The sequence below is a fragment of the Felis catus genome, chromosome E3 (assembly GCF_018350175.1).
Source record: "Felis catus isolate Fca126 chromosome E3, F.catus_Fca126_mat1.0, whole genome shotgun sequence".
In the NCBI taxonomy this organism is placed as follows: Eukaryota; Metazoa; Chordata; class Mammalia; order Carnivora; family Felidae; genus Felis; species Felis catus.
Window position 1 is genome coordinate 7,800,760 of NC_058383.1, and position 12,856 is coordinate 7,813,615.

General features: G+C 53.6%; 1 protein-coding gene across 1 annotated transcript in view; it reads left to right on the forward strand.

Annotated features, from left to right (window-relative positions):
- ZAN (zonadhesin) overlaps window positions 1-12,856 on the forward strand; it is a 38,610-nt gene that overhangs the window by 9,784 nt on the left and 15,970 nt on the right. The window contains 15 exon segments of the mRNA XM_045048294.1: window positions 215-1,936; window positions 2,774-2,958; window positions 5,397-5,538; window positions 5,698-5,814; window positions 6,294-6,418; window positions 6,718-6,863; window positions 8,335-8,478; window positions 8,857-8,964; window positions 9,051-9,220; window positions 9,844-10,046; window positions 10,777-10,918; window positions 11,236-11,483; window positions 11,715-11,895; window positions 12,150-12,261; window positions 12,613-12,707. Coding sequence (XP_044904229.1) covers window positions 215-1,936; window positions 2,774-2,958; window positions 5,397-5,538; window positions 5,698-5,814; window positions 6,294-6,418; window positions 6,718-6,863; window positions 8,335-8,478; window positions 8,857-8,964; window positions 9,051-9,220; window positions 9,844-10,046; window positions 10,777-10,918; window positions 11,236-11,483; window positions 11,715-11,895; window positions 12,150-12,261; window positions 12,613-12,707 — 3,840 coding nt within the window.

The window sequence follows — 12,856 nt, forward strand, 5'->3', positions numbered from 1 at the left end:
TGTTGTGTCGTTTGTATCTGGCATGACGTCTGATATATATTAGGAGCAGTGTTTGTTGAGAGTTTGTTGAGTGAAGGTTGGGGTTGGGAGTAGAAGGAGAGGTGTGAATAAATTACCCTTTGAGGCCACTCACTCCAATTGGAAGTGAGTGAAGAGGGCGGTGGTCTGATTTGGACTAAACTCCAGGGTTTGTTTGTTTGTTTTTTCTTTGCAGGAACTATGCCAACAGTGCTTCCTTCCAAATCTCCAGTTCCCCCCACTGGCCCTTCTGAAACCCTTGTCTCCACAGAAAAACCTAGGACTCCCACAGAAAAACCTACAGTCCCCAAAGAAAAACCTATGACCACCACAGAAAAACCCACTGTCCCCAGTGAAATGTCCACTGTCCCCACAGAAAAACCCATGGCCCCCACAGGAATACCTATGAACCTCCCCAAAATATCTATTCCCCCCACAAAAAAAACTACGACCCCCACAGAAAAACCCACTGTCTTCACAGAAAAAACCATGGTTGTCACAGAAAAACCCATTGTCCCCAGTGAAATATCCACTGTCCCCACAGAAAAACCCATGGCCCTCACAGAAAAACCCATGACCCCCACAGAAAAACCTATGACACCCCAAATAAAACCTATGGCCCTCACAGAAAAACCCACTGTCACCACAGTAAAGCCCATAGTCCCAACAGAAAAGCCCACTATTCCCACTAAAAAACCCACTGTCCCCACTGAAGAGAACACTATCCCCTCTGAAGAGACCATTGTGCCCTCTGAAGAGACCACTGTCCTTCCCAAAGAGCCCACCATCTCCACTGGAAAACCTACCATCCCCACTAAAAAGTCCACTATACCCCCTGAAAAGCCCAGTATCTCCACAGAAAAGCCCACTGTCCACACAGAAAGACCTACTGTCCACACTGAAAGGACCACCATCCACACTGAAAGGTCCACTGTCCCCACAGAAAAACCCACTATGCCCACTGAAAGGCCCACCATTCCCACAGAAAAATCTACCCTTCCCACAGAGAAACCCACCACCCCTACTGAAAAGACCACCATCTCCACAGAAAAACCTACCCTTCCTAAAGAAAAACCCACCGTCCCCACTGAAAGGCCCACAGTGCCCACAGAAAAACCCACTGTCCCCACTGAAAGTTCCACCATCCCCACAGAAAAATCTACCCTTCCCACAGAAAAACCCACCATCCCCACAGAAAAACCTACCCTTCCCACAGAAAAACCCACCACCCCTACTGAAAAGACCACCATCCGCACAGAAAAACCTACCCTTCCTAAAGAAAAACCCACCATCCCCACTGAAAGGCCCACAGTTCCTACAGAAAAACCCACTGTCTCCATTGAAAGGCCCACCATCCCCACAGAAAAACCTATCCTTCCCACAGAAAAACCCACCCTTCCCACAGAAAAACCCACCATCCCCACTGAAAGGTCTACAGTTCCCACAGAAAAACCCACTGTCCCCACTGAAAGGCCCACCATCCACACAGAAAAACCCACCATCCACACAGAAAAACCTACACTTCCCACAGAAAAACCCACCATCCTTACTGAAAGGCCTACCATCCCCACAGAAAAACCCACTGTCCCCACTGAAAGGCCTACCACCCCTACTGAAAAGAACACCATCCCCACAGAAAAATCCACTGTCTTCACTGAGAAGACCACCGTCGTCCCTACTGGAAGGCCTACCGTCCCCACAGAAAAAACCACCATCCCTACTGAAAAACCCACTGTTCCTACAAAAAACCCCACCATCCCCACAAAAATATCTACTTTTGCCACTGAATGGCACACAGTTCCTACAATACCCCAGCCCAGCCCAACACTTGTACCCATTGGGCCAACAGTCTTGGTGATGATGCCTTCCACTGCTCCAAGTACCTCCACGACCACTACAACCCGTGGACGCACTCCAGGTATGTGACACAGCATCGAACCGACAGCAGAAAGTAAGAGATCATGAGTAGGAGAGAGAATTAGATAAATGAATGCTTCTAATAGAAAACTGCAGTCTTAGAAGAGAGATGAATGCGACATGTTAACTTTTGAAAAAATGAGGACCACCCTGACCAAGAGGGAAGCAGAGCACGGGTGGGGTGGAGGTTGTTGGGAGTCAAGTCCCGAACTTACAGCATCTTTTTTTTTTTTTTTTAAGATTCTATTTTTAAGTAATCTCTACACCCAACGTGGGGCTCTAACTCACAACCCTGAGATCAAGAGTTGCATGCTCCACTGACTGGGCCAGTCGCATGCCACACGCCTTCCTTTTTATAGAGATATAATTCATATAGTATAAGATGCATCCTTTTAAAGTTTGCAATTCAGTGGTTTTCGTATATGCACAACGTTGTGCAAACATCAGTTTCTAATTCTGGAACATTTTTATCACCCCAAAAAGAAACCCGTTAGCAGTCACTCCACATTCTCCCCAAACCCCCACCATGCCCCAAGCCCTGGCAACCACTAATCAACTTCCTGTCTTGTGGATTTGCCTCTTTTAGACATTGCACACATGGAGCATGATGTACTATGTGGTCTTTGGGACTGGCTTCTTTCCCTCCACATCATGTTTTCAAGGTTCTTCCGTGTTGTAGAAATTCAAGTCCATCCATATGAGGGATCTTCACTCCTCTTTATGGCTAAATTATGGACTTACTTTGTAGAGAACTTGAGTGTGGGGGTATAGGAGAACAGGAAGTCTCCCTGAAAAAAGCGGTAGAGTGAAGGCTTGATGCAGGCTGTTTTCCTCTCAGCGAGGTGTCCCCCAAATGCCCACTATGAGCGCTGCACCTGCCCAGCATCCTGTGAGAGACCCAAGCCCAACTGTGGGCCCCCCTGCAAACCTGGCTGTGTCTGCAATTCTGGCTTCTTGTTTTGGGGATCCCTCTGCATCAATGCCTCATCCTGCAATTGCTTCTACAACAACAATTACTATAAGGTAAGGCCGCTGGGGTGCCCAGAGCCCCCAAGGGAGATTGTGAGTGGGACACCTGGGTTCTGGCTCCATCTGCTCCCAAGACGAGATGACTGTCCCCATGGGATAGTCCCAAGGGGCCAGCTCACAAGCAGAGGTTATGCAATATTGGAGTCATTCATTCCCAATATGGCTTTTGATGGTCATCTCTGTTCCTACAATAAATATGTGCTGAGTACTCACTTTGGCTCAGCTAGGCTAGGCTGTGCAGAACATTCCATAATCCCGTGGCCCCACGCATGAGACGCTGGGCCAACCTAGTGGTCCAAGGCCCTCATCTCCATCCTGAGGAAAGCCAGGGGGGTCCCTGCATGTACAGGGAGCCCAGATGCTGAGTAGAACTTCAGGCGTGTTCAAGGCAGAACACAACATTCCAGAATCTTCTTCCAAAGGAACTTGCATATCCTGTCAAAACAGAGGAGTGACTGTTCTTGTCTCCCCTAATTGGTGGCCCCCCTGGGAAGGTTCCACGTGAGCACAGGCTCTGAGCCAGCGCTGTCCAGAAGAAATAGCACACAAGCCTCGTGCTTTATTTCACAGTTCCTAATAGCCACATTTTTAAAAAGTAAAAAGAAACAGGTTAAATTAATTCCAGTAATGTAGTCAATCTCAAATACTCTCATTTCAACATGTAACTAATAATTATTAATGAGATCATTTATATTCCCTCCCCCCTCCATACTAATTCTTCAAAATCCAGTGTGTATGTTATACTTACGGCATATCTCAATTTGAGCCAGCCACGTTTCAAGAGCTCGATGGCCACATGTGGCTGGTAGCCACTGTATTGGACAGAGCCTTTAAGTCTGGGCTCCAGCAGGGGCACCTGCGTGGCTCAGTCAGTTAAGAGTCTGACTTTGGTTCAGGTCACGATCTCATGGTTCTTGGGTTTGAGCCCTGTGTCTGGCTCTGTGCTGACAGCTCAGAGCCTGGAGCCTGCCTTGGATTCTCTGCCTCCCTCTCTCTCCACCCCTCCCCTGCTTGCATTCTGTCTCTGTCTCTCTCAAAAGTATGTAAACATTTAAAAAAAAAGATTTTTTAAAAAAATCTGGGCTCCAGCATTCACTTGCTGGGTGACCTTGGGCAAGTGTCTCTATCTCTTTACATCTGTGTCTGTGTCTACGAAATGTGTACACAATAATTTCTACCTACCTCATAAGGCTGTTGTGAAGCTGAAATTAGGTCTGAACACAGGCCAAGTACTTAATAAATGTTACCATTATTAGCTAATTATGGTAAATATCATACACAACCTATTATGAGTGCATTAAACTAGGGGCATCTGGCTGGCCCAGCTGGTAGAGTGTGTGACTCTTGATCCCAGGGTTGTGAGTTCAAGCCCACGTTGGGCGTGGAGCCTACTTAAAAAAAAAAAGTGCATTAAGCTCTTCACTAGTGTCCAGTGGCTTGTCTCAGCTTCAGGTGTTCTTCCCCATGGATCACCTGAGTTCCTATCTGCCTCTTTGAGGACCACTTCCTCCCCCTCCTCCTTTTAACTAGTCTCCTGGGTGTCCCTGTGTCAGTGTTAGGATTAGTTTCAGCCTCAGAAAGATCTATCACAACCATTAGCATTAAGCATTTCTTGCCTGCCCCTGGAGTCATGTATGCATTTCTTATACATTCATTTATGCATTCAAGGAACGTTTCTTGAGTCCTTTCCACCCTCCCGAAATTGGGGCCATCCCAAACAGGGCATGGTCCTTGCTCTCCTAATGCTCTTAGATTCCACGGGATACATTGGATCTTGGTTCACTATGACACAGCATAGGTTTCTTTTTCTTTATTGTTTATTGTGGGGGGGGGGCAGGGGCAGAGAGAGAAGGAGAGAGAATCTCAAGCAGGCTCTCCACTGTCAGCAAAGAGACCAATGCAGGGCTTGAACTCACAAACCATAAAGTCATGACCTGAGCCGAAACTAGGAGTTGGAAGCTTAACTGACTGAGTCATCCAGGCGCCCCAACAGCAAAGGTTTCTTGGATGAGAGCTCCTGCCAAGCGCTGTACTGTGTATTGCGGCTCTGTTAGTGAGTAAAGAGCCATGGTCCCTCACAGAGTGCTTGCAATCAAACAATCACAGGAATTAATATGAAAGTACAGTTGTGGTAAGTCCTGGGAAGGAAGGGTACCCAAAGCTGTGAGGGTGACCTCGTCAGGGAGTCTGAGAAGTCTTCCTGAGAAAGTAGTGACCCTTGAGCTGGTTACATAAAAATGATCTAGAAAGGAGGGGGAAGGGCATTCCAGGACAAGAGGGAAGCACGTGCAAATGTCCTGTGGTGAGCAGGGCTATCTGGCAGGGCCGTGGGAAGAGGAAGAGTATGCGCCAAGTTAGGTCTGCAGGTGTGGTGGTGAAGGGGGAAGGACCCCAAGAGCTATAGTGTCTAACTCCGGACCCCCTGCTCCCAGCCTGGGGCAGAGTGGTTCAGCCCCAACTGCACAGAACGTTGCCGCTGCAGGCCTGGCAGTCGGATGGAGTGCCAGATCTCTCAGTGTGGGACTCACACAGTGTGCCAGCTGAAGAACGGCCACTACGGATGCCAACCCTACGGTGAGCCCCTCCCTGCACGCTACCCCGCCAGCCAGCTGGTCAGAGTGGGTATGACACCAGGGTCCCTTGACCAGAGGAGCTGGGGCATGCCACTGGGTGGGTGAGGTGCTGCTTGGAGCAGTGGCAGCAGCCCGCTGCCTGTGCCCCCCACCCCAGCAGGCACCGCCACCTGCGCCGTCTACGGAGACCCGCACTATCTCACCTTTGATGGAAGACACTTCAACTTCATGGGCAAATGCACCTACGTCTTGGCCCAACCTTGTGGCCACTCGACAGGTATGGCCCTGGAGATGCCTGGGCCAGGGGTCCAAGTTCAGAACAGCTGGGAACAGCGGGCGGCAGGAAAGGGCTGGGGAGCCGATGGGAGGAGCAAGATGGGAACAATGTCTTGGGTGACGTAAGAGTGGACATGTCCACCCCAGAAGCAGGACTTACTCAGGATGCCCTTTAAGAGAATGCCTCTTTAGGAGTTTGTCTCCCTGGCCAGCTTTTACTGAAGGCCTACCTGGAATAATGGCAATGAAGGGACGAGAGAGCTATTACGAATGCCCTGCTCCAGAGGGTGCCCTGGCCCACTGAGGGGGCACAGAGTCTCAGCACAGTACAGGCTATTCTGGAAGAAGGCAGACAGTCACGCCCCACTCTTTGTGCTCCTTTAGCCCCGCAGTGCCAGGTGTGGGCGCCACCCTCAGTGGACGCTCAGACATGCTTGTTGAATGGGCCCCTGGGTGCTCTTCACCCCTCTCCCCACCCAGAGCCATTCTTCAGGGTGGCGGCAAAGAATGCAGATCGAGGACAGGAAGGCATGTCCTGCCTGAGCAAAGTCTACGTGACCCTGCATGAGATCACCATCACCCTGCTCAGGGACAGGCGCACGCTGGTGAGTCTGGTTTTCTGTTCAGTCCTGCCAATGCTTCCAGACCTTGGCTGTAGCCTGTCCTGTGGGCCGCGGTGTTCCAGCCAGCCCCTGCCACCTCCAGACCTCTCAGGGACGGGTTCCAGAGCATTCTGTGTGCTACTGAGGATTGCCGTGGATGCTGCCGTGCCTTCCAGCGTGGATGTGGGAATCTGTGGGGCGGCGGGGGGTGGTTCTCCTTGACTTTCCATCTGTCTCTGGGTGGGGTGTTCTCCTTGACTTTCTGTCTGTCTCCTGGTCTCCTCCCTTGCCCCGCCTACCAGGTTGGGGGGAAGCAAGTCTCTCTCCCAGCGGTACCTTCTAAAGGAAACTTCCTGGCTTCAAGTGGGCGGTTTGTGGAGCTGCAGACGGCGTTTGGTTTGCGGGTGAGATGGGATGGCAACCAGCAGCTGTATATAAGTGTGCCCAGGTGAGGGGTGCCCTTCGGTGCCGCTGCCACTCCCCCGACCTGCTCTGTCCCCTCCCCCTCCCAGGACCTTGCCCTCCTCCTCCCCCTCCCGTCCAGGCACTAATTTTCAATCTTTGGGTGGGAAGCATCTAGTTCCCGCCTCCCTTTGGATGAGGAGACAGGAGAAATTGGTTTCTGGGCAGAATGATAATAGCAGGATATACACACGATGCTTTGGGAATGTCCTAGAACGAGTGGCTAATGGGTCTTGGGAGCTTCCTGAAGAGTGGTCACTTGACCCCAGTCTCAAGAAAGGGTGGTTCCCAGGACGGACAAACAAGGGAAAGAATGTCTTTGCAGATAGCAAACGGCAAATGCATGGAAAACCGGGAATGTGGGAATGTTGTCGTGGTGTGGTTTGAAATGCTGGGGTTTGGAGTCGACAATGAAAAAGAATTTTTTAAAAACATTTTTTAATGTTTATTTATTTTTGAGAGAGAGAGAGAGAGAGAGAGAGAGAGAGAGAGAGAGTGAGCACGAGCGGGGAGGGGCAGAGACAGAGAAGGAGACACAGAATGTGAAGCAGGCTCCAGGCTCTGAGCTGTCAGCCCAGAGCCCGATGCAGGGCTTGAACTCATGAACCGAGAGATCATGACCTGAGCAAAGTCAAACACTTAACCGGCTGAGCCACCCAGGCAACCCAAAAAGTGGTTTTATTAAAGCACAGGGACAGGACCCACGGGCAGAGAGAGCTGCACTGGGATTGAGGGGTGCCTGATTATAGACTTGGGAGTTGGGGAAGTAAAGGTAAGCAGAAGCTTCCAAAGGAGACTCAGGATCCCAGAGGTCTAGCTGTTGCCAAGCTATGGTTGTCCTTCCCTCTAACAAAGTATTAATATTAAGACAGATGGAGTTCCTGGAGGAACATCTTACTCTGCCTGTCTCAAGTATTTGTTGGGGCACCTGGGTGGCTCAGTCGGTTAAGTGTCCAACTTCAGCTCGGGTCATGATCTCACGGTTCATGGGCTCGAGCCCCACGTTGGGCTCTCTGCTATCAGCACAGAGCCTACTTCAGATCCTCTGCCCCCCTCTCTCTGCCTCCCCCCCTGCTTGCTTGCGTGCACTCCCGCTTTCTCTCTCTCTCTCAAAAATAAATAAACATAAAAAAAAGAATTTGTCAAAGGGCTGCAGGTTGTAAGGAAATGTAATTTTATCTACATTTCTTTTTGCCTTTGGTTCCCACATTTGTAGGGCCAGCAAGAAGATGGGGCATGAGCGGAGTAGTGAGGATGGCTCGGGGGTGGGGGGGGAGGTCTGTGAGGTCCTTGTGCGCAGGGCGCCTGGCACAGGCTCTTGTTTGCAACGTGCGCCTGTTAGTCCTCCGATGTGTCCTGCCCGAGGCCCCCAGCTCTGCCCTTCCCTCTGCGTGGTCCCTCCAGGGACTGGAGCCCCTTCTCTCCATCAACGCCTCCTCCTCTCCTCCCACCCCCAGCACCTACTCTAGCAAACTCTGTGGCTTCTGTGGCAACTATGACGGGGACGGTAGCAATGACAACCAGAAGCCCGACGGCAGCCCAGCGCTGGACGATGAGGAGCTGGGCCACAGCTGGCAGACGGCAGAGGACGAGGACAAGGAGTGAGGACGTGGCCACCCCTGCCTCTGCCCTTCTGAGAACCGTGCACCCTGACCGACATCACCCCTTTTCTTCCTTCTCCTCTCGCGCCTGCAACCCCCCCGCCCCCGCAACTTCTGTCATTCTTCTCCCTGCTCCCGTTCCGGCCAAGTTCAGGAACACCTCACCACCACGCTTGCCCCCACGCTGTCAGTCGTCCTCAGGGGATGCCAAGCAGCCTCTGTTCCGGTTTGCTCGGTTCCAGGTTTTCCCACCTCCTCCCGGGCTTGGGGTTCAGCAGCTGTCCACTAGGGGCCGCCGAGAGCCGCGAGACTGCTGGGGTAGGGGCAGGGTGGAGACGAGCCTTCAGGGCCTGTTGGGGGGGGGGGTGTCTCTTCCAGGGGCCAGAAGAACCCGACAGTTCCTCCCTCGTGCGAGTCAGGCTTGCAGAACAGTCTGTCGGGACTACAGTTCTGTGGACGGCTCTTGGACACCCGCGGAGCCTTTGAGTATGAAGGAAGCCGGTTAGGGCCGCGGGAGGCAGGGTGGTCACTGAGCACCTGGCTCATTCCTCTGACCCAGCCTCTCTCCTCAGGGCATGTCTGCCTCACCTCAAGGCCTCCTCGTTCTTCCAGAGCTGCACGTTTGACATGTGTAAATTCCAGGGGCTGCAGCCAGTGCTGTGTGCCCATATGGCAGCCTTGACTGAGATCTGCCAGGATGCTGGCTATGCCGTGAGGCCTTGGAGGGGACCCCAATTCTGCCGTGAGTTGTGCCCCGCAGCAGGGCCCCTTCCTTCACCCACGGATGCGAGCAGAGGGTGGGCATCTGAGTGTTGGCACAGGCGTGGGGGACCCCTGGCTGAACCCCTCTGATCCCACACGTGCACAGGGAAATCTGCAGGCAGAAATAGCCATGGAGAAAAACCACAGTCCCTTACAGACTCAGAAAGCGCCCCCGGCCGCCTGAGGCTATGCGGGGCAATGCTTGCAGGTGTATCTGCACGGCCTCGATGTCCTCACGGCCTCTGGGGAGCCTGCTTAGGCGGCGGTGCCCTTGATCGAGCCCTCATGGGCTTTTTCTTCTGCCCTGTAGACAAGTGCATGTCTACACAGCAGCAGTGCTGAGACGTTTGGATCTGTCTGCTCCCCCAGATCTTTCTGCTCCCCCAGACCCGCCTCTTAGTAGCTCCCAGCAGGCCACTTTCTGGGCCCAGAGTGGAAGCCGAGCTCCTTGGTCACCCTTCTCCGGGTCACCCTCTGCTTCTCAGGATTGGGCAGAAGCCTCTAGCTGTGGGGCCCTCTGAACGCTGGGCTTTGAACCCACCTTCGTTCCCTTTTCCCTGTCCTGCCCTGTGCCCTTCTCACCTCTGCTTCTCCGTCCTCCAGCAATGACCTGCCCGCCCAACAGCACGTACACGCTGTGTGCCAGGGTGTGCCCCGCCACCTGCCATTCTTGGTTCTCTGGCATGGCCTGCCAGAACCGGTGTGTGGAGGGCTGTGAGTGCAACCCGGGCTTCGTCCTCAGCGGTCTCCAGTGTGTCCCCCACTCCCAGTGTGGGTGCCTCGAGCCCACAGTGGGCTACTTCAAGGTGAGCCTCTGGGCCCCCCACCCCCATGTGCACATTTGAAGCCAGACCCTCATCTCTGGTGTTTCTCTCTTCCTCCTTTGCCTGTCCCTTGCCCTGTCCCTGAGAACGACACTGGCGTCCATCACAGCCCTCTGCCCAGCTCTGGGTCGGCCTACTGAATACCCTGTCTGTGCCTTGCTTTCCCCTCAATTTTACTTTGTCTGTAGTCCCTCTATCTCTGCTCTGCCCGCCCCCCACCACCTGTGCCTGTTGGAATCCTTCACCTCCTCTGAGGCTCTGTTCAAATGCTGCCTCCTTGAAGCCTTCCTGATAAGCAAAGTCAGAAGACGTTCCTCTAAACTTCCTGAGCAAGTGCTTATTGTCCGTGTTGATGGCAGGAAACTCTCACTGGGCCCCCTGATTGTCTTCTTTAGGTGCATATCCTGCTGGAACAGTTGATCCATTAGTTTACTTGTTTACTGCCCCCCCTCCCCACCCCCCCATCATGAGCTGTTAGGGCAGGAACATCGTCCACCCAGTTCATTCCTGAATCCCTAAGACCTAGCACAAACAGATATCTGTGGAAAAAGTGAAGGAACAAAGAAGTGAATGGCTGAGTAAGTGAGCCAATGCCAGGCTTGCAGCGAAGCCTGGAGCTTCGGGATGACAGGAATGGTCCCAGGGAGCAACCCACTGATCTGAGTAACAGACCTGGGAATGACCTCTTTCCTTTCTTCTTTCCATCCCCCAGGTAGGGGAGCGGTGGTTCAAGCCAGGCTGCAGACAGCTCTGTACCTGCGAGAGCAACAATAAAATTCGCTGCACGCAGTGGAGGTGTCAGGCCCAGGAGGTCTGTCGTCAGCAGGATGGCATCTATGGCTGCCATGCCCTAGGTGAGCAGACGGGTGGAAGGTGAGTGGGGGGGGAGGGAGAGCTGCCCGTGTGACCTTGGGCGAGGGCATGGCTCTGCCCTAAAACAGGCACCCCAGAGAGCCGAGTCTAACGGGGGACTGGAAGGCAGTTGGCCCAAGCCTGAGCAGCCTCTGCGTGGACCCGGTGAGGTTGGGTCAGTCCCTATGCTTGACCTCTCTAGGCCGAGCCAACCACACGGATGAGCCAAGGATGAGCCAAGGGTCCCATTCCAGTGTGGACTCGCCCAGAGAGCAGCTCAGGGTCAGGGCACCTCTGAATTCCATCTCCTTCACCCCAGAGGCCGCCACCTGCACCGTCTCAGGGGACCCCCACTACCTGACGTTCGACGGAGCCTTGCACCACTTCACGGGCACCTGCAGCTACATCCTGACCAGGCCTTGCCAGTCTAGGTCCCTAGAGAACTACTTCATCGTGAGCGCCACCAATGAGTTTCGCAGTGGGAACTTGGAGGCCTCTTATGTCAGATCCGTTCACCTGCACATCTTCAACCTGAGAATCTCGCTCATCAAAGGCCACAAGGTCATGGTGCGTGCCTCCGCCCGCCTCCCCTGGCCCCTGCACCACCAGCATCTCTTCTCTGCACCCTCCTTGCCCACAGGCCCACCTGTCTGGCTTCTAGAGCCCCTGGGGGAAGCCCACAGCAGATCCAGCCCCCAATTCCGCAGACACATCACCATCGATGTCTGCTGCCTCGTCCTGGCCCCGTTGTCCTTGTCCCAAGGGCTTCTCCCTACTGCGTCCTCCCTGCCTCTGTAGCTGAATGGTCGCCGAGTGGCCCTGCCTGTGTGGCCTGCACAAGGCCGGGTGAGCATAAGGCCTAGCGGTTCCTTTATCCTCCTCTACACGGACTTTGGGCTTCAAATTCGCTACGATGGGAAGCATCTGGCCGAAGTGACAGTGCCCTCCTCCTACGCTGGCTGGCTCTGCGGGCTGTGTGGTGAGTTCCCTGGGCATCAGCGGGCAAAGTGGGGACAATGGGCCAGAGTTTGTCCCAGACCGGCTCATCCACAGATTTCAGTAGGCGTCCTGAGGGCCTGTCTGCTTGTGCGTGCGGGTAGGTGTTAAAAGGCCAAAGGGAAAGAGAAAGAAAGATGAACCGTGGTCTGTTGAGTGAAGAGCGAGCTGTCTCTTCTAAGAGGAAGGTGGTGGTCCTGGGAGAGGGTGTATGGCTCTAACTGGACCCTCCTCCAGGCAACTACAACAACAATAGCCTGGATGACAATCTGCTCCTGGACAAAAGGCCTGTGGCCAGCTCGGATGGCCTGGGCGTCGCCTGGAAGCTCCCTGATTACTCTGAAACAGGGTGAGCTGGGAATGCGGGGAGCCAGAGCTGGGGAGGAGCCTCGGCGGGCAGCCTGGGGGGTCCTCTGTGCGTCCCTGATCTCTCCGGAGGCGAACTGACCCAAGGTTGTTGTCCCCCGCCGGCCCGCTTGCCTCCTGCACTTACTCATCTGTCTCTTTGGAGAGCCCCCTTGGGAATCCCATCCTGAGTGCCAGACGCTTTCCTTCCTGTTGCATCTTCTGACCTTGTTGCTTGAGGGACCACTTTGTTCTCTTCTTATTCCCCTCCCATTTTCCCTCTCCACTGTCGCTTCAGTTTTGGGGAAGCTTCCTCCAATCCTAAATTCCTGTCCCTTCCCCTCTCCTTGTTCAGCTGCTTTGCTAAGGGTCCGAAGCCCTCCAGATGCCAGGAGAACCGAGGGGCAAACAGCTGGGAAAAGAACTGTGATGTCTTAATGGACCCTCAGGGTAAGCCACATCCCTTGGTGGCCGCAGCGCTCTCCTCCCCTGGCCAGAGACAGAGGAGGGGGACTGGTCAGGCAGGGAGGAAGGATGAGACAGGAAATAGAAAGTCAGAGGGAAGGCAAGCGGAAGGTAAGGCAGAGGCAGTGTTCACC